Source organism: Dendronephthya gigantea, unplaced genomic scaffold (assembly GCF_004324835.1).
Source record: "Dendronephthya gigantea isolate DGI-Jeju-01 unplaced genomic scaffold, DenGig_1.0 000020F, whole genome shotgun sequence".
NCBI classification, from domain to species: Eukaryota; Metazoa; Cnidaria; class Anthozoa; order Malacalcyonacea; family Nephtheidae; genus Dendronephthya; species Dendronephthya gigantea.
Genome location: NW_021163030.1, coordinates 638,347 through 657,823, shown reverse-complemented (window position 1 = coordinate 657,823; position 19,477 = coordinate 638,347). Strand labels below are relative to the sequence as shown.

General features: G+C 35.5%; 6 protein-coding genes across 8 annotated transcripts; 2 read left to right on the top strand and 4 right to left on the bottom strand.

The window, feature by feature from the left end:
* Window positions 1-65: 65 nt before the first annotated feature.
* On the bottom strand, window positions 66-19,222 carry LOC114521521 (ankyrin repeat domain-containing protein 10-like). Its single transcript, XM_028541989.1, has 6 exons — window positions 18,869-19,222; window positions 18,346-18,498; window positions 17,907-17,998; window positions 7,135-7,241; window positions 555-623; window positions 66-292 (listed from the first exon to the last, which is right to left on the bottom strand). The coding sequence occupies exons 1-6, from the start codon at window positions 19,052-19,054 to the stop codon at window positions 66-68; spliced, it is 834 nt and encodes a 277-aa protein (XP_028397790.1). The 5' UTR covers window positions 19,055-19,222.
* On the bottom strand, window positions 852-4,095 carry LOC114521282. 3 transcript variants are annotated; one of them, XM_028541656.1, is made up of 7 exons: window positions 3,853-4,095; window positions 3,580-3,772; window positions 3,235-3,329; window positions 2,906-3,122; window positions 2,579-2,787; window positions 2,403-2,493; window positions 852-896 (listed from the first exon to the last, which is right to left on the bottom strand). In XM_028541656.1, the coding sequence occupies exons 1-7, from the start codon at window positions 3,916-3,918 to the stop codon at window positions 892-894; spliced, it is 876 nt and encodes a 291-aa protein (XP_028397457.1). In that variant the 5' UTR covers window positions 3,919-4,095; the 3' UTR covers window positions 852-891. The 3 variants fall into 3 exon arrangements, with proteins under 3 accessions (XP_028397457.1, XP_028397456.1, XP_028397458.1); XM_028541655.1 differs by lacking the exon at window positions 852-896 and having other exon boundaries at window positions 2,263-2,493; XM_028541657.1 differs by lacking the exons at window positions 852-896; window positions 3,580-3,772; window positions 3,853-4,095 and adding an exon at window positions 3,491-3,577 and having other exon boundaries at window positions 2,263-2,493.
* LOC114521287 (A-kinase anchor protein 7-like) lies at window positions 4,792-6,282 on the top strand. The gene has a single exon (XM_028541661.1). The coding sequence runs from the start codon at window positions 5,187-5,189 to the stop codon at window positions 5,904-5,906; it is 720 nt and encodes a 239-aa protein (XP_028397462.1). The 5' UTR covers window positions 4,792-5,186; the 3' UTR covers window positions 5,907-6,282.
* On the top strand, window positions 10,819-12,944 carry LOC114521288. Its single transcript, XM_028541662.1, has 2 exons — window positions 10,819-11,672; window positions 12,072-12,944. Exons 1-2 carry the CDS (start codon window positions 11,065-11,067, stop codon window positions 12,073-12,075), a joined length of 612 nt encoding a protein of 203 aa, XP_028397463.1. The 5' UTR covers window positions 10,819-11,064; the 3' UTR covers window positions 12,076-12,944.
* On the bottom strand, window positions 12,933-14,637 carry LOC114521281. The gene is made up of 4 exons (XM_028541654.1): window positions 13,838-14,637; window positions 13,544-13,730; window positions 13,150-13,216; window positions 12,933-13,022 (listed from the first exon to the last, which is right to left on the bottom strand). Exons 1-4 carry the CDS (start codon window positions 14,627-14,629, stop codon window positions 12,962-12,964), a joined length of 1,107 nt encoding a protein of 368 aa, XP_028397455.1. The 5' UTR covers window positions 14,630-14,637; the 3' UTR covers window positions 12,933-12,961.
* LOC114521284 lies at window positions 14,637-16,518 on the bottom strand. Its single transcript, XM_028541659.1, has 2 exons — window positions 15,089-16,518; window positions 14,637-14,955 (listed from the first exon to the last, which is right to left on the bottom strand). The coding sequence occupies exons 1-2, from the start codon at window positions 15,494-15,496 to the stop codon at window positions 14,641-14,643; spliced, it is 723 nt and encodes a 240-aa protein (XP_028397460.1). The 5' UTR covers window positions 15,497-16,518; the 3' UTR covers window positions 14,637-14,640.
* Window positions 19,223-19,477: the final 255 nt, after the last annotated feature.

Sequence of the window (19,477 nt, the reverse complement as noted above, 5' to 3'; positions counted from 1 at the left end):
TTCTAAAAGCATGAAATGTTGAAAATTAAATTTTCTAATCGATCGCATCTCTTTATCTCTTTACATCAAATGACTTCCCATACATCTTTGCGTACGGACAGTTTAGTTGCAATTTTTTCGACCCGAACCACCGACATGGGTTTTACATCCTCACATAAGACTTCCATGTCATGATCCATATTGCCGTTCATTTGTGAATCCACCTGTATTGCGGGTTTATCCTTTGGTGTTGGGAACCCATTTATTAACAACCCTGTTTCATAATCAATGCCGTTGGGCTTCCGTGAAGAACCTGCAATGCGAGCACAATTTAGAAGATATAACATAACAAAAGAGAAACGATTTAACATAACAAAAGACCCCTTGTACACACATGAACTATTTAGGGCGTGATTTATACTCCCTCCAACTTAGCTAGTCCCTTGTCACTTTATAAATTGTATGTCCCAAACTTCGCGTGTTGATAGGAGGCGGCCTGGCGGGCCCGCTTTTTAAAACTTTAATATTTGTTTTTTATTTTCTGTATGAAACTTTTTATACAATGAAAACTATACCACTGCACAATCTTTTCACTTCTCTATTAAAATCGTCCTCGTCATGACTTCTTTTCAGATTTTGTCCACCTGAAGTAAAATATGATTTGAGTACTAACTAGAAATGCACTCTGGTGATGAAAAGGCAGCCTTGGCCTAACATTCGTTATATTTTATAATAAACAAGCTGAGTTTTAGATAATTGTAGAATGGCAGTAATTAGAAATAAAAAATCAAGATAAACTGTAATGTTACCTGGATAAAAGTTTGTTGTTTGGAATTGAGAGAGATACTGTACGCTGTGTTCAAAACCAACCAAAGGAAGCAACATCTAGTGGCGTTTGTCCATCTTTATTCATCAAACTAGAAACAGCAAGAAAAAAGTAAACTTCACAAGCATGGTAAGTTTCACAAGCATGCTTCTTCAAAGTAGAAGCAAATTACATCAGTGGTAGCAAAATTATACGAATTATAAAAGAAGTAAAAAGCATTCTATATCCCAGCCGACAATTTCAAAAAATACAAGACAAAAGTCAAAATCCGAAGATTAACATCTTAAAACCCAAAGTAAAGGTTAACACAAGACAAGGATGAGTTCATGATATTTCGCTTTTACTACAAAATCATCATCAGACTAATAAAATCGAAATATTAGGAACTCATCTGTGTCTTGCGTTAATGCGTTAACCTAAATTTTGGGTTTCAACTTGTTAATCTTCGAATTATAGGAAAGTAAGAATTATCATATTTTAGAAAGTTCATTTCGGGGATGTCATCATTACTATTGGTCATAATATCACAAACAGCTCTCTGCCTAGAAGCCTCGTTTTCGTCATAACGAAAGACGTATTGTGAGGCTGATAGGCTATTAAGCAAACGTTACTTGTCACAATTATTATAGAAGTATAGAGTAACTTGTCATGCACACAAGACATGCTAAAGGTGAGAAAGCCTATAAATAACCGAAAAATCTAATTAGGAATGTCAAATGTCAAAACAGCAAACCTCGACCTGAGGAAGAAACTATTTTCCTCTCGGAGAATTTTTGTAAATAGTACTTTTCACATTAAGAAACACCCCCCCCCGCAATGTCCTAAACATTTCCCTCTTTGTTGCTCCGTATTAAATGCGAGTCAACCAGCAAAAAGTTTGGGGTTTTTTGAGGTTCTGCGGGTTTGACTTTTAATTCAATTGACTTATTGGTCTTATTAATTCATCTTTGACCAAACAGCCTAGTTTCTATTCTTAAGCACGGAACCTTAACTGCAAACAATGACTCTACCGATGTCTACCGATGACTTTTTTACCCAATAACTTTGTTTCGATTTTATAGACAGATAAAGCGAGCCAATTGTCGGTAATCAACGGTATGGTCTATTACACTATTTGTAGTCCTGTTGAGCGCGAAATACGGGTATATAACACAAACACAAGGCTATTAGGTCAAAAATGAATAAACGGAGTTACTGTTTCTACAAGTCCTGGGACACCCACGCCCAATCCTTAGTCCACTTCACTCCAAAGGTAAGAATCCCAGGGAGAAACCCAAGGGCAAGAATCCCAGGGTGTAACATCAAAGGCAAGAGTCCCAGGGTGGACACCGAAGGCAAGAATCCCAGGGAGGACCTACAAGGGCAAGAATCCCAGGGAGGACCTACAAGGGCAAGAATCCCAGGGAGGACACCAAAGGCAAGAATCCCAGGGACCCCCAAGGGCAAAAATCTCTATTCGCTTTTGCAAATATGTTTGCCTAATTTAATGCAAAATCAATATTGGGTGACTTGACAAGATAATAATGTTTGTTGTCTGTAACTTGGCTATAAAGGGGATATATTAGGACCATGATTAAAATATGATATAGGGACTTACGTTTCTGATATAACATAACTGGAGCATGATTATGACATTTTAGAGTATCATCTTTTGATAATGATTTTACTAGTCGGACGTTCAGAACATCCTAAATGTATAAAAAACATTACTGGTATCTCCTCTCTACCACATCATATATATACAGCACTGGACCTGTTAAAATTGCATATTACCTTTAGTTGTGTTTTTAGACGTTGATTATATTTGGCCTTAGAGGCTTCTTCATTCATGATGATGTCATCAAGAATGTCTTGACATTTCTTGCCTGAACTTTGTGTCATTTCTCCACCAATTAATAATCTGCACTCAGGAAGGTAGAATATAGCATCATGTAATTTATTACAGAATTGAGTGATTTTCTTGCATAAACCAGAAGAAATATCTAAAAGGCAATAAAATTGTCAGCTTTTTATTTAATTAATGTATTCATAAATCACAAAAAATATTGTTTCACAATGTCTATGTTATTTTAATCTAAAATATTTTCTTAATTGACTTACCTACATCACTTGATTTTTCCACTAAAATATCAAACTTATGATGCAATCTTAGTGTCATGTGTTTGGAAATAAACTCATCATTTATATTATTAAAATACACTTTTGATTCTTCAACGGACTTGGATAGCAGATTGTAAACAAATACACTGTCATCTTCCTCCTCTTTTGAGACTGGATCCAAAACCCATAATATCTGTGTGTTGTCAATCAGATCAGACTATAAAAGCACATCATTATCATAATATTGTTATGAAAACTTGTATTGTGGTGCATAGATAGAATCACATAGTCAAAGTTTAATTAAACTCCATGCATTTGAGATAAAATACCTTCATATCTGCCCCTGAAAATATTTCACTAATTGAAGATGAATCAAGAATTGGTTTACTTTGGGACACAAAGCACACACCACAGATCTTTAAACCTGTTTATGAAATATGTAAAAAAAACCAATTATATTTTCCAATTAGTTCCTCTCTCAATTACACCCCAGGTGCACTGGAACCAGTATTTAAACTTTAAAGATCAGTCAGTCTGGAACTGGAACTAAGTCAACACATATTAATGGTTAAACAACTAACTCACTCCAATTAGTACAATAACGGTGTATCGAATTCGAGGTGACCCCATCAGAAATCATGAACTTCCACAAGATCATCAAAGATTATTATTACCTGTAGGTATCAATGTACAAATTTCAGCAACTTCATGAATCCAGTGAGGAAGTCTATTACTAAAACTTTTCTCAGTATTTTTATCATATGTACATCTAATGCAGCCTACAATATCACAAGATCCATCTGTATTATCACCAATCAGAATACCATAGAATTCTTCACTGCTTTGAGCAGTTTCTGCGTAAAGACGCTGAGAAAACAACAAAATATTAAACATATAAGACATAATTTAGTTATAGTTAAAAGTATCTATTTTAACGAGATACCGACCTTTCGTACATTATAATCGATTTTAAAACTTGTTTTACATTCAACGTCAGCGTTTAAATCCGCCATGATTATTCTTTCCAGGGGGGGGAGTCATGATTAGGATACCATTTCATTTCATTGTAAAAAAATTATTTCAACCAAAGTTCATTGCTATCAAGTTAGTTGTATCACGAGGCTCACGATCTGGCAGTATTTGTTCCACTGTGACCAGATATTTTGATAGATTTTGCAGATTTTACATTCACAAACTTGGGGGTTTCGGTATGAATGTAAAGAATGTATCAAACACAGAAAAAAACATCAACCTGATACAGAACCTTGGTCATTCTGAGGCTCATTCATGCAACCTTGGTGAGAATGAATTAGGGCAACACAATATAAATCAGAAAAAATGTACCACTGTTGATAATCAATGTACAGATTTTGGTTTGAACAGAGATGAAGTTGGTGAAAAAGTGAAAAATAAAGCAAAGAAAATTTGTAATAAACAGAAGGGTATAAGAAGTCAGGAGCAAAGAAATAGTGACAATTCTCACCAGTGCTCATCGAAGGTTAATAAATCTGACAGCGATAGCTCTTTTGGTCTCAAAACTTTATTTTCACAAAAGAAGAATGATCATAAAAGACAAAGAAGAGGCAAAAAGATTGTGAAACAAATAAAAGAAGATGGCTCATATGGTTTAGAATGGTTGTTTAGTGAAAAACATGTTAATGACAAGAGCAGGAAGCAAACCAGGAGAAAAAGGAGGAAGATGGATTATGATAAAAATAGGCACACAGTGTGCATATGGCCGCTAACTGGAGGGGAAGAGTGGATCGGAGTGGCTAGCTTAGCAGTTAGTTTTGACAGTTTTGAGCTGGGGCGCTACCGGATCAATGCTATCACACGCTTGACTGCATTTAATTTAGTAAGTTTTCCGAGATCGCTCATATGAATTTTTGTGTCCGCCTGCGTCAGGCGACACTATGGAATCGCCTGAGTCTGATTGATACACAAGCACGCAGTGCTTGAGTCTAGTTAAGCAGTACGTGTTCCTACACGTATTTGTGTCCGACCACAAACGAGTCAGCCCAGGCACAATGAAATGCTCGAGAAAGCAATTGAAAGCTTTCTGTGAGTATAATGGTAGTCTGTAGAAGAACACAAATAGCGAAGTCTATGCACTTTTCTCTTCGCAGTTCTTCGCTAATGGCAGCCCCCAACATGTGGCCGGCGTGGTTAAATCGAAATCACACGAGATAAGCGCGCGCGACGCGTGGTACCTCATGACACGCGTGGTGTAACAAACTTCCTCAATAGATATATATATAGCCAGCCAAGAGGTGACAACATCATGGCGGCTTCCATAGGAAGCGGCCATAAAAATGAATCAGAAGATGAGGACTGGAATAAGGTAGTAAAGAATAAAAAGAGAAGACCAAATCATTTTGTTGCCATCCGTGTATTAGATTCTAAGATTCATCTTGCCGCTAAAGAATTTCAAGAAACAGTTTTAAAAGAAAATGAAAAGTTGAAACCAGCATTAATTCCTTTAATCTCACTACACATAACAATGGCTGTGATGCATTTAGATGATCCTTTGATAGAAATTGCAAAAGATTCTTTAGAAATGTGCAAGGAAAAAATAAATGAAGCTCTTGCAGATGTTAATTTTAGATTAACATTTTGTGGGGTTGGAAACTTCAATAATCAAGTAGTTTTTGCAAAGATTCAAGAGAAGGAACAAATTGAATGCTTGAAGACCATTAATAGTGTGATTACTGAAACATTTCAGAAAAATGGGATTTGTCTTAGTAATAAGAGGGAATATAACCCACATTTGACATTGATGAAATTATCAGGAATGAGTTCACTTGGAAAAAGTGGAATAAGGAAAGTGGAAGAAAAAGTTTATGCATCCTCAGTTGATTCATACTTTGGCAATGAAATTGTAAGAAATGTTTATTTGTGTTGCATGCATGGGGATAAGGAAGATGATGGTTTTTATAAATGTCTATCAACAATAACATTTTCTAACAGCCCTGAAATGAGTGAATCTAAGAGTGACAAATAATAAAACAATTAAGATTTAAAAAATAAATGTGAGAAATTTGAAAAATCAATGTTGTTGTTAATATGTTGTGAAAGGTAGTCTACAGTTGCATAAAAGTTGTCTGTAGTTGAGTAATTGTGTGGGTTAAGTTTGGTTTTATATGTCAAGTCATTGGTTGTTCCTCTGTGCACAAAAGAAATGAACAGTTGGAATACAAACTTATGTGTGTACTTTGCTTGTTGCCAAAGAAGAAAACGAGGCTAAAAATCCATAGTATTACCAGTGGCTCTTGCAACTATTAAAATTCATTTGTATTACTTTAAAACTGCATTGTTAAATTTAAGCGATATAAATTATTTAATGTACTCCCTTTTAGCAACAAAATATATTTTACAAACACAGAAAAATCTACAGTTGCATTCACGCCTATTACTACAGCAATACAGGTGTATTTTTAACATCCCTATTTTATTCTAAAAGCATGAAATGTTGAAAATTAAATTTTCTAATCGATCGCATCTCTTTATCTCTTTACATCAAATGACTTCCCATACATCTTTGCGGTACGGACAGTTTAGTTGCAATTTTTTCGACCCGAACCACCGACATGGGTTTTACATCCTCACATAAGACTTCCATGTCATGATCCATATTGCCGTTCATTTGTGAATCCACCTGTATTGCGGGTTTATCCTTTGGTGTTGGGAACCCATTTATTAACAACCCTGTTGCATAATCAATGCCGTTGGCTCCGTGAAGAACCTGCAATGCGAGCACAATTTAGAAGATATAACATAACAAAAGACAAACGATTTAACATAACAAAAGACCCCTTGTACACACATGAACTATTTAGGGCGTGATTTATACTCCCTCCAACTTAGCTAGTCCCTTGTCACTTATAATTGTATGTCCCAAACTTCGCGTGTTGATAGGAGGCGGCCTGGCGGGCCCGCTTTTTAAAACTTAATATTTGTTTTTTATTTTCTGTATGAACTTTTATACAATGAAAACTATACCATTACACAATCTTTTCACTTCTCTATTAAAACGTCCTCGTCATGACTTCTTCAGATTTTGTCCACCTGAAGTAAAATATGATTTGAGTACTAACTAGAAATGCACTCTGGTGATGAAAAGGCAGCCTTGGCCTAACATTCGTTATATTTTATAATAAACAAGTGAGTTTTAGATAATTGTAGAATGGCAGTAATTAGAAATAAAAAATCAAGATAAATTGTAATGTTACCTGGATAAAAGTTTGTTGTTTGGAATTGAGAGAGATACTGTACGCTGTGTTCAAAACCACACAAGGAAGCAACATCTAGTGGCGTTTGTCCATCTTTATTCATCAAACTAGAAACAGCAAGAAAAAAGTAAACTTCACAAGCATGGTAAGTTTCACAAGCATGCTTCTTCAAAGTAGAAGCAAATTACATCAGTGGTAGCAAAATTATACGAATTATAAAAGAAGTAAAAAGCATTCTATATCCCAGCCGACAATTTCAAAAAATACAAGACAAAAGTCGAAATCCGAAGATTAACATCTTAAAACCCAAAGTAAAGGTTAACACAAGACAAGGATGAGTTCATGATATTTCGCTTTTACTACTACAAAATCATCATCAGACTAATGAAATCGAAATTTTAGGAACTCATCTGTGTCTTGCGTTAACCTAAATTTTGGGTTTCAACTTGTTAATCTTCGAATTATAGGAAAAGTAAGAATTATCATATTTTAGAAAGTTCATTTCGGGGATGTCATCATTACTATTGGTCATAATATCACAAACAGCTCTCTGCCTAGAAGCCTCGTTTTCGTCATAACGAAAGACGTATTGTGAGGCTGATAGGCTATTAAGCAAACGTTACTTGTCACAATTATTATAGAAGTATAGAGTAACTTGTCATGCACACAAGACATGCTAAAGGTGAGAAAGCCTATAAATAACCGAAAAATCTAATTAGGAATGTCAAAACAGCAAACCTCGACCTGAGGAAGAAACTATTTTCCTCTCGGAGAATTTTTGTAAATAGTACTTTTCACATTAAGAAACACCCACCCCCCCCCCCCGCAATTCTGCCTAAACATTTCCTCTTTGTTGCTCCGTATTAAATGCGAGTCAACCAGCAAAAAGTTTGGGGTTTTTTGAGGTTCTGCGGGTTTGACTTTTAATTCAATTGACTTATTGGTCTTATTAATTCATCTTTGACCAAACAGCCTAGTTTCTATTCTTAAGCACGGAACCTTAACTGCAAACAATTGACACTACCGATGTCTACCGATGACTTTTTTACCCAATAACTTTGTTTCGATTTTATAGACAGATAAAGCGAGCCAATTGTCGGTAATCAACGGTATGGTCTATTACACTATTTGTAGTCCTGTTGAGCGCGAAATACGGGTATATAACACAAGGCTATTAGGTCAAAAATGAATAAACGGAGTTACTGTTTCTACAAGTGCTGGGACACCCACGCCCAATCCTTAGTCCACTTCACTCCAAAGGTAAGAATCCCAGGGAGAAACCCAAGGGCAAGAATCCCAGGGTGTAACATCAAAGGCAAGAGTCCCAGGGTGGACACCGAAGGCAAGAATCCCAGGGAGGACCTACAAGGGCAAGAATCCCAGGGAGGACCTACAAGGGCAAGAATCCCAGGGAGGACACCAAAGGCAAGAATCCCAGGGACCCCCAAGGGCAAAAATCTCAGGGAGGACAGCAAAGGCAAGAATCCTAGCGTGGACCCCAAGGGCAAAAATCCCAGGGAGGACAGCAAGGGCAAGAATCCTGGGGAGGACCTACAAGGGCAAGAATCTCAGGGAGGACAGCAAAGGCAAGAATCCTAGGGTGGACCCCAAGGGCAAGAATCTCAGGAAGGACAGCAAAGGCAAGAATCCCAGGGGGATCACCAAGGGCAATAATCCCAGGGAGGACACCAAAGGCAAAAATCCCATTAAGGAATCCAGATTCAATGAATAAGGCTATATTATCGCAAAGCTTAGCATCCTGTAACGGAGTTCCAATAAAAAAAATTCATAAATCACTTGTCGTGTTCAGGGTGGAGCCTAATTTTGGTAAGGTTGGGGTGCATTTGAAAAATACGTATTACCAAATGACGAACATTTGAAAACACAAGGACGAAAAGCCGAACAAGGTTCAAACTATAATTTGGCGCATTTTTGCTTCCTAAGACCTAAGCCAAAGTAGCGTGTCTAAAATATAATATCAGTACAACCAGAATTGAAAAAATGTACTAAAAAATCAAACTTGTTCAACTCCGAAAGTGATATACGAACATTTAAACAACTAATATATGAAAACCATTACTATCGTAATATGTAAGATCTGTAATAGTAAAAACTTGAGACGTAGGGCATTTGATTATGTACTTACCTGGACAGTCCTGCAATCTTGCAGTGATAATGAACCGTGACAGACGCAAACACCGTCTATTTCCACGCAAATTTAAGCGTAATGCATGTGATGGCCAAAGAAAATTAAACTCCCCCACGCCATTTTTCGTGACGACGATTTGCTTGGAAATAAACAGTGTCAGTGACCGTTCATTTTCAGTGCAAGAGAGAATACATATTATACCACATGCAATGCCGTATCTTATTTTATATCTTTTTAAATCCTATTAAGTATTAAACATGCACAAACATCGAGAATTAGTTGAGTTTCCTCAGTATCTTTAGCTGTTATTACGCTTATTAGAAGCGCGGTTTTTGAAACAGGCCGGAACACTAAAAGTCGTGTTAAGATTTATACATTGGTAATCGTGATAATTACTTGGTTATTTTGTACAAAATTATATATCCCATGTAAAATTATAAAATTAATAAAGAACATAACATTTCTATTAAAGCTAGAATCCAGCATTCGCAAAGACGCAAACGTCAAGCACCTCTGCTTTGGTTAGCTTTTCTGCGTGTAATCCAAGCACAATGATATGTATTTAGGTATAGTAGGATATAAGGGACATTCGTAATGCCTAACAACAGTTTTAGGCAAGAATATGAAGTAAAACTACACTTTTATTGTAAGTGCTTTCAGATGATATTTGATCAAAACCAAGCTAGCATTAACAATCCATAAAGCAAGTTTTATAAAGGTTCAAACGGGATTCAGTATCCAGCTTAGTATGACATGTATTAGAAGTAAGAGGGGAATAAAATAAATAAACATCTCAAATCATGTACAATAGGCATAAGGTTATCATGAAATATGCCATCAGAATTCAGAAGAGAATTGATATATAATGAAGTTAGAACATGGTAGTTCCTGAATCATGATGCAAACACAGACTCTATACGAGTCTTATTACTGACTACCTTCTTTCCATCGAATTGCCTTGAATGAACTCCCATTTTCTAATACAAGTTGTTCATGTTAGTCTGCAAGTCACACCAAACAAAGCTCCAACATAGCTAATCACCGCAATTCACAAACAAAATGATCCTGTATATTATAACAGTTTATATTCATAATATATGGTAAAAAACAATAAACACCAAAATGATAAGGACATAAATCGAAAATTAAAGGAATATTTAGAGAAGTGGTCTTGTCAATTTTAATTTAATCTATGTGAGCTGTCATTGGTCTCTGTATTGATAAATGGATTGAGGTTTTGCATAATCACTTGACTAAAAATCAAAATTCTTCAATGGAGAACAAATAAAACTGGCTGCTTAATCTTTCTTGAAAGTCTTCAATCTCTTCAATGACAAGTATTCGAAAAAAATATCAAAAAAAAAGGACTGAAAGTTTGGTTTGGAAATGTTTCGTTTTGGGAACAGGTATATTTTTCATTACTTTTCAACTTAGAATACCTAATGCTATGTTTGACCATGCACACAGTAGGGTTGCTTTTTGCATGGATAACTTGTCTTTTAAAGGACATTGGCAACGAAAATTTTTATTCCCTATTACGACAAAGTTTGGTCAGTTAACACTGGATATGAAATTATTTTTTTACAGAACTCCTTTGCTCAGGAGTTATTTGCAGCTAAACATGTAACAATTTATCACTTATTCCGCCATCTTTGATGAAATCCGTAAAAAATTATCTATGGGTCACATGACTTGTTGTGACGTCATTGGCTGGGTTAAAACAAACAGCAATATATCTTTATACGGCGCTTGGCTGGCTTTTTAGAAATTTTAGTATTGTGATGGAAAAAATTCACGAAAACCAAGTAGACGAAGTCTTGCCTTACCAATTTGAGCCAGAAACGGGGGCAGAAACAAGTGATTTGAGTGATGAAAGCGATTCGGAACGAGGTAGTGTTTTGTCTTCGTCTGAGGATGAAGTCGATAACAATTTCGAAATAGCGAACGCGTGGCGTCTGGAAACTTTAAGTTGGTGCAAATGTGGTCGATGTGCATTGTCAGCGAAAACTATTGAGTGTTTTTGTTGCCATGAAAAAGCAGTTGAGTATGGCGAGTATGAAGTTTTACTTGATGAAACAGAAGCACAGGGCGAAAAGTGTTTGACGTTACATCCGGACTTTCGAGACAACATGTTGTCCAAAGGCGTGCTGAAGATAGATGTTTGTCGCTATCTCGAAGAAAATTGGCCTTTAGACGATGGGGATTTGGAAAAGATTCACAAGCTCTACCGTCTAGTCTCATACCAACGATGCTCACGCTGGATTTTCCAGATATTGGGGAAAAAGAGGCGCAGACCGTTTCCTGCCTGTGTATATGCAAGCATACGAGACTGCTTTGCTTCGCCGGATGGTCTCTATACGCATTTTAAATATGCCAAAACATCAAAGAGGTAATATTTTAATTTGCTATATTCAAGTTAAATGGAACTAACTAACCCCTGTGAAATAATCCTCTCTGCCTATGTGCATTCTGTGCATGTATTTATATTCACATAAATTTATAGAGCATGTAAACTCCATAATGTGAACAAACACTTTGATTTCATTTGGAATTGCTTTATTTGCAAATATAGCAGTAAAACATATAGCTGTGGCACCCAAAGCAGACCTGGTGTGTAGAACAGACTTTACATGGTCTAAAATTTGTTTCATTCTCGATTTATACATTTTGCTACTTTACATTTACATTTGCTGTCACAGATCACTTCCAATGCCCGGCAATCACACTTTCTAGTAGCACATTTTCCTTTACAAGCACAAGGCTTATTATTTCTTCTCTTCACTTATAGGTAAAGCTGGTGTGCTAAACCTTGATTTTCTGCTGGCCACAACATGCTCCTTTGATGGTCTCTCCCTTTCTGCCAAATACTTTTCAACTAGAGATTGTGGTTCAGCAGGTAGCATATCATTTGCATAAACTCTAGCTTTCTTCAGTGAAGGATACTGGCTTCTCATCTCAATGACTTTGTTTAATATCAAGTGTATATATTCTGTTAAATCAGATGTTAAAAGTTTCTTAATTTATATATTGGATTGGATAATGGTATGTTAGGTGAACCTAAAAATATGGTGTCAATACTTACTATAGGTTGGCTTTTCCTTTAAAGGTTTTGGAACTGCTTTCTCCCCTTTGAAGGCTTTTGGATAAGAAATTGCCCATCTTAACTTTCCATCAGCAGTTGTTGCTTGCTTCCTATTGCTGTTCTCATTGTAGTGCAAGTTTGAGCAGTACAATCTAAATATTATAAGAAAATGATGAGCAGCTACATATAATATTATGCAATACTTGGGTAAAATATACAAAGTTTAAAAAAATTAACCTTGCACTCAGGGAATGATAAGAGTGATAGGTATTCTTTGAAGCAAACAAGTTATCTAAAGCATGTTTGGCCTCCAAGCCTGATGTTTGGTGATACTTAGATAACTTGCGGATTGCAGCAATAAGTCGAGGCCTAGTTACCATTTCTTCTAACTTTTTGTAAGCTGCTGAGCCTGTAATGAATAAAATATTATATAATATACATTGCCAACATGGATTTAATTATATTTTTTATTTAGCCTTACTAACCTTTTTTAAGCCAATCTCTTTCAACTGGTCCATGAAGACATTCAACAAAGATGCTGTGCTCAGCATGTTGATGAATGTTGACAATGTGATTGAGAATGCTGAGCCATTTCTCTACTCTTTCATCTTCGGTTTCACTCGAGTCAGCAACCCAGTAAATATGATTAATAATTGACTGAAAAGTATAAAATAAAGAGTGAATGAGATTGGCAATAATATTTTAAAATTGTACACTTACACAAATCAATATATTTTTTATCCAATATTATGTATGTTTAAAATCTGTTTGATTTATTACTAACCCCAATCCAAGGCTTAATCTTCTTAAATTTTTCTTCTTCGCAACTTTAGTCAGTTTCTTTTTTTCACCTTCAAATGATAAAAAAATAATTGTAAATAAAAACTACTTATAGTATATAATTAATTACACTGTATATAATAATATAATAAAGTATATAATTAATTGCAAGATATAGTCTGAATATTGTTGGTTTGGGGGATCACATAAAGTGGATCACATGAATTACTTTTGAAAGTGAATCATATACATATATATATATATATATATATATATATATATATAATATATATATATATATATATATATATATAATATATATATATATATATATTTATATATATATATATATATATATATAAATATATTATATATATATATAATATATAATATTATACCTTTTGCCACATGCCATACATCATAGGAGTGTTCCACCTCTGGTTTCTCGTTAGCCATATACGTAGATACTTGAACGTGCCGATCTGTTACTAGTTTTTCTACTTCAATTCTGTTATCCTCCAGGTATTTCAGCTGTCGTTTTAGTGATTCAAGTTCCATTGCATTGGAGTTTTTTACTTCTGTAGACTGTCAAATATAAAGAATTGTTAAATACAATAATTGTCAAATGTCAATAGAATTTCTGTATTTGAAAATGCCCTATTTTAGTACAATTACTGCAAGTTTAGGACTACCTTGATTACTTGGGTATCCAATACAACATTTTTTCCTACGTCAAGCGTACTTCCTGAACCAAATAGGCCACTGTGACCTGGACTGTCAACACGCATATCAGATGCTACCACAATTTTTTGACCTTCAATTTCACGCAACCTTGCAGACTGTTCCTCTTGCCAAACTTTATAAACCGCGGGAATTACATAATTCTTTAATATATTTGACAACTCCCGTTGCTGCAAGTTAGGAATATTTAACGCATTGAAAAGTCGAAGAACTTTCGACGATTCCATGCCTGTTGCAAGAATGCCAGATGCCAACAGCAAATGGAATGCTGGCATCTTGGACAGGGATGGAGCAGTTGACCACTCAAAGGAATGTTCAGACTGAATGGAACACGTGATGCCAATTCTGCATGATGAGCCAATTTTACTTTCTATGGTCAAAACACATTTTTCACCACATTGAATACATTTACCGAAAACATCCAGAATTGCTTCTTCGAAGACGATAAATTTCATTTGTTCTTGGGGGGGTTTTCCATCTGTTAGTACTTTGCGTTTTTCAAAATCCATGTCCTCTTCGCTGCTTTCTTCGCTTTCAGTTGGTGATGTGTCAGTTGGAATTGCCAAGTCACTGTGCAATGTGACTGCTTCTTCACTCGAACTGCCACTCTTGACGCTCTCAAGGTCAACCTCTGTTACTAAATTTCTCGTCGAATCTACTGTGATAGCCGTAACACTGTCTACCGGTTGCGCATCCGAACTGTGTAAAGGCAAAGTTGTCGAATACCCCTGTAGGCAAGTCATGTCTGATATCATTACTGTCTGTGTCCCGGCCGATCTTGTCGCTCTTGGTGTTTGAAAAAAATTGAAGCTGATGTCATTTGTGTTTGCGTTTTAACTGATCTTGTTGCTGTTTTCCTTTTTGACGTCTGTGTATACTTTTCTTTTGAGTTTGTGAACAGTATTTCAGTCTCGAACATCTCACTCGTTTTGCTTGTCCCAGGCTGATTTGGCAATTCCTCATATGGCTCCAAACTTGGCACGCTTTGACTTTCTAGTCCTTCAAATTCGTTTTCACTTGAAGATTCTTTTCTTTCTACTTCGCCGGTATTTATAAGATCATCGATTGCCTTCAGATATTGAAAAGTAATGGTTGTTTAGAATAAAAATTTTTATGAATGTTTGTACGCCACCTATATATTGCTTACACTACAAGGCCCACGTGTAAAATATATACATACGCTTTGAAGCGAAAATTGTTACCTTTTTTCGTCGTCTTTTCTCCGTATGCGTCCTTGTTTTGCTGGAGCTTGTCGTAGTTTCGGGCAATGCTTTATTTAGTGTTGGCACGGCATCGCTCTTCAAACGTATTCGAAACGCTTCCTTGCACTCTATTCGCTCCAGAAATTGCGGCGAATGCCCTGCTTCGTAGGCGTCTTCGGCAAAATGAAGCGAACAGATTCTACTGTTGGCTAATGGATTGAAATTTTTGCGTTTGCAAAATTCAACCCAAACCTTTCTCCTCCTTTGCTGCGGTCCTGATTTCCCACTTGGAAACCGAAAAAAATGTACACCGCTCGTGTTTTTTTTAAAGTCACTTTTACAACCGTATACCGGACAATACATGTTGGCCCCTTCGCATTGCCAGCAAGAATGAGCATACGCTTGCATTGCACGGCTATTGTTGGAAAAAATGCTGTTTTACTACCTTTCAACGCCTGTGCAGATAATTATCGTTTCTTTATCAGACCACGCCAAAGCGGAAGAACGTTAAAAAATATCAAAGGTGTATCCGGATGAATTGATATTAAATTTACTCATTTCCCGCCACTAAAGGCCCACACAAGACCGCAAACGATTTGGCAACGAAGCTAATAAATTTTATCCTTTCATGATATTCTTGCAGATTACTCAATGATAGTAAATTTTGACTGCTCTGGCATACATACCTTCCAAAATTTGCGTTCGGAATTCAATTTAGCTGCCACAGAAAAGTGAAAACTAAAAATTCGCGGTGCCTTGGTGCATCGCGCCCGGTGTAAGGCTCACACAAACAGGATGCGATTTGGCAAGGCGACGATAATGCATTGCTTTGATGTCTATAGATTCCACGTTTTGCTGCCAGAATTTTATTTATTTGCTTCTAAAAACTGAAAATTCGCGCCGTGATGCCGTTGCATCGATGCCGTTCGGTCTGTTTTGACCTGTATGCTTCTATACTATTGACATGGTGTGATTTTCAAAATTAGTGGCCAAAGAAACCCGGTCCACAAATATGTTATACGTCTGGCTTGACTTTCCGTATAATCGCGCTCTATAATAGTATGGGAGCAGCACAAATAGACAAGTTTATTGCAACAATTGTTGAAAACATATCCGCATATTTACTTTTTGTATTATTAGTTAATTGTATTTGCTAGGTACCGCGAACAACTACCGTAAAGACAGTGTTGTGTTGTATATATGCTAGGTATATATGTGTATATGTTGGCCTTAACCCAGCCAATGACGTCAGAAATGTAATCATGCATAAATTAGCATACGCGTTTATTTTCAAGATGGCGGACAAAACATAAATAGGCTTCAACTTTATTGTAACATTTCTCAACAACTAAATGCGATAGGCAAGTAAAAATACGAAATTAAGTATTCCTTAGGTATGGTTAACACAGACTAGCAATAAAAATTTTCGTTGCCAATGTCCTTTAATGCAGAATAAAAAAACTACATCGCAGCTACATCACAGCTACAAGCAGGTTGCTACTAGTCTGCAGAATGCAGACTTACCATTCTAATAAAATCAAAATATCACAAACTCAAACTTGTTATGCTTTGAACAATACTTTAGTTTCAAAATGCAAATCTTCAGATCATATGCATATTTTTTGAAATGGCTATAGAACCAACTTCTTTTTCAAGGCTGTTGAAAAAAATAACTAACTTTTAAAGCAAAGAAAGCATTGTTTATATTGGACAATTAATATAAGCAGCCAGACTAATGCTGTTATTGTCAATTTTTTCACAAATTGAAGATTTGAGATTTAGTCGCGATGATGAAAAACCCCAAAATTGTTTTGAGGGTGCATTTAACCACACCACCATCAATTATTCTTCCTTTTATTTTCAAAAAAAAAAATATTGCACAATAAGATAGATTTATTTATTCTCCTATACTTTGATAGGCTGAGAAACATCAATTCCACTGACTATCACCAGTTGAGCAATAAAAACACTGAAAAATAGTGAAGTTTTCAAATGAAGAATGTACATGAACCTTGGTAAATATTTCTCTAGCATATAGTTGGTAGAAAAATTTCTGCTCAAGAGTTTCATTCAAAATAGAATTTTTTTTAAAAATCATATACTAAGATCCGAGTATAATAAGATAACAGCACTAGCATATTGCCTCACGAAATGAAGAGCACTGACATAAAATGATAAAAATATGAAATAATTCAGTTTGAACAATTTTAGGAAATGTGTTTGAGTAAGATAATCACCTTTCAATGCTATTAACAGTCAAAAATATTTTTTAAGAACTCTTAGAAATTACAAGAGGACTTTTTATCAGACATGTCAGTCAAGAAACTACACATTTCTAATTTAATTTTTGAATAAATGGTACAAAATGGCTAATTATTCAATTCACTACCTGTGTTAGTTTGAAAAGATCAACATAGCACGAAAATGCAGCAATGCATTTAAAAGAATATTTTTGTTCAATCTTTGTTCAAAATAAGGTGTTTAATTCCTCAGAAAACATGCACACAAGTTCAGTTTTCCAAGGTTTTCAACTGATATTTGAAGATTTTTTAAAGACCTTTCAAGATGTTTTAGCATCCAATCATATTGATATTATTGAATTTTTAATATAATTCAGTCCAAAAGGCTACAGTACACTTACTTCAGTGAAAAGCTATTGCCATTTTTCTTGTGTTTTTATTGGGAAAACCTGATGACTTACAACTTCTTAATGTGTAATGAATAAGAACCAGGAGCTTTTAAAAATTAAGCATATAATCCTGCGAAAGCAACCATAATCTTGTAAAATTTTGATATAATAAAAAGTAAGAAGACATACCACATGTATGCATTGTGTGAATGCAATATTGCCAGACAGTCATTGCTACCACTACGAGCAGCATGGTGGACAACAGTATCACCATTATCATCCTAAAATGTACACTTTGTTTGTTACAAGAAACCCCTATCAAAAGCCACATTTATTTTCAAATAAAAAAAATTCAATCATTTCAAAAAATTAAGAAATCTTTTGTAATAGATGTGTGCATGTGAAAGAAGGATGATCAGCCTTCTATCTGCAGACTGCAGCCTTAGTGGGAGAGAAAACAAAGTATAGTGCTTCAAAGCATGAATATGTTGTGGCTGCCATATTGATGAAAACATTTACAATAATACAATATATATACAATTAGATAAGATTTATATAAAACAGCTTATGTACTAGAGTTCTTTTCACTTATAGGCATAGGATTAATAAAGTTATGCTGAACACAAACCTGTTTATTTGGATCAGCACCTGCTTGCAATAACCACAATAACATGTGGGGATGACCAGCAAACGCAGCAACGTGGGCTGGTGATCTTTTATAACGACACTCACATTGGTCCACATTCAAACCACAACTTAACAATCGACGCAAACACTCAACCTAAACGTTTTAAAGGACTGGTTTGTAAGGTCCATACTGATAAATTTATACCGAAGCGTGCAAGGACATAATAATGACTTCGCGTGTTAGGTCATTTAATACAGTTATTATGAAATTATGTAAATACAAATGGGAAAATCCTATAATACTGATTGTTGAATATCCTGTAATATTATTGTAATTTTGTTTATTATATTTAAACAAGTTTTTATTTTAATAACCGAACAACGCCTCATATAGCAAGATGCTTCTATACCAGGAATCTTATAGTACAGAAGCGCATTTTTCCAAGAAGTCATAAAGTCAGGAAGACTTATACAAGAATTGTACACTAAACTAACACTTTCTGCAACAAAAAGAGAACGCTTACTTTTCCATGGTATGCCGCCCAATGTGCAGGAGTCCAACCCAGGTACGTATCACATTCGCAAATACGATGAAATAATTCAAGTCTATCAGCGAGACTTGTGTTTATCAAAACACCTAAAGCAGAGCTATCTCCGTCACGACATGCTTGATGTAAGGCGGGAAGTGAAAAAACGCCAAAAGATCCCATTTCTTGCCGAGAAAACAGAACTTACACTTGATAAATCACTGTATCAAGCAGTCATAGACACATGAGGTATAATTTTTAACGTTGAACACGAACATGAGCAGAACAGTTGAATAAAAAGGAAGAGCAACTATACTGAAGATAGAAGCGAGTCAAAAGCAAAGTGAAATGAACAAACAACATAAATTACATAATGAACATGTAATGTTCTTGCAATCTCAACCAATAGGAATCCTGTACGATGACAATTACGAACAATATCACGAGCGATTTCGACCAATCAAATCTCACAATGAACCGTTTCATACGGGATCTTTGTGTGGGCGCTTTAAAATTTTCAAATAAATAATTGATTGTTTCTTACAGTAAGAGCGACTAGCCGTCTACTTGAAAGTATACAAGGTTGTGTGGTTTTTTTGAGATTTG

Coding starts and splice junctions, on each gene's coding strand:
- LOC114521282 (XM_028541655.1), bottom strand. CDS start 3,918: ATGGCGGATTTAAACGCTGACGTTGAATGTAAAACAAGTTTTAAAATC. Junction 3,123..3,234: donor TTTCAGGGGCAGATATGAAG/GTATTTTATCTC, acceptor GTGCTTTTATAG/TCTGATCTGATTGACAACAC. Junction 2,788..2,905: donor GGAAAAATCAAGTGATGTAG/GTAAGTCAATTA, acceptor ATTGCCTTTTAG/ATATTTCTTCTGGTTTATGC.
- LOC114521287 (XM_028541661.1), top strand. CDS start 5,187: ATGGCGGCTTCCATAGGAAGCGGCCATAAAAATGAATCAGAAGATGAG.
- LOC114521288 (XM_028541662.1), top strand. CDS start 11,065: ATGGAAAAAATTCACGAAAACCAAGTAGACGAAGTCTTGCCTTACCAA.
- LOC114521281 (XM_028541654.1), bottom strand. CDS start 14,629: ATGACTTGCCTACAGGGGTATTCGACAACTTTGCCTTTACACAGTTCG. Junction 13,731..13,837: donor TGGATACCCAAGTAATCAAG/GTAGTCCTAAAC, acceptor TATATTTGACAG/TCTACAGAAGTAAAAAACTC. Junction 13,023..13,149: donor AGATTAAGCCTTGGATTGGG/GTTAGTAATAAA, acceptor TATACTTTTCAG/TCAATTATTAATCATATTTA.
- LOC114521284 (XM_028541659.1), bottom strand. CDS start 15,496: ATGCAAGCGTATGCTCATTCTTGCTGGCAATGCGAAGGGGCCAACATG. Junction 14,956..15,088: donor AGAAAAGACGACGAAAAAAG/GTAACAATTTTC, acceptor CAATATCTGAAG/GCAATCGATGATCTTATAAA.
- LOC114521521 (XM_028541989.1), bottom strand. CDS start 19,054: ATGGGATCTTTTGGCGTTTTTTCACTTCCCGCCTTACATCAAGCATGT. Junction 17,999..18,345: donor GTGCTGATCCAAATAAACAG/GTTTGTGTTCAG, acceptor TGTACATTTTAG/GATGATAATGGTGATACTGT. Junction 293..554: donor AGTGAAAAGATTGTGCAGTG/GTATAGTTTTCA, acceptor CTCGCATTGCAG/GTTCTTCACGGAAGCCCAAC.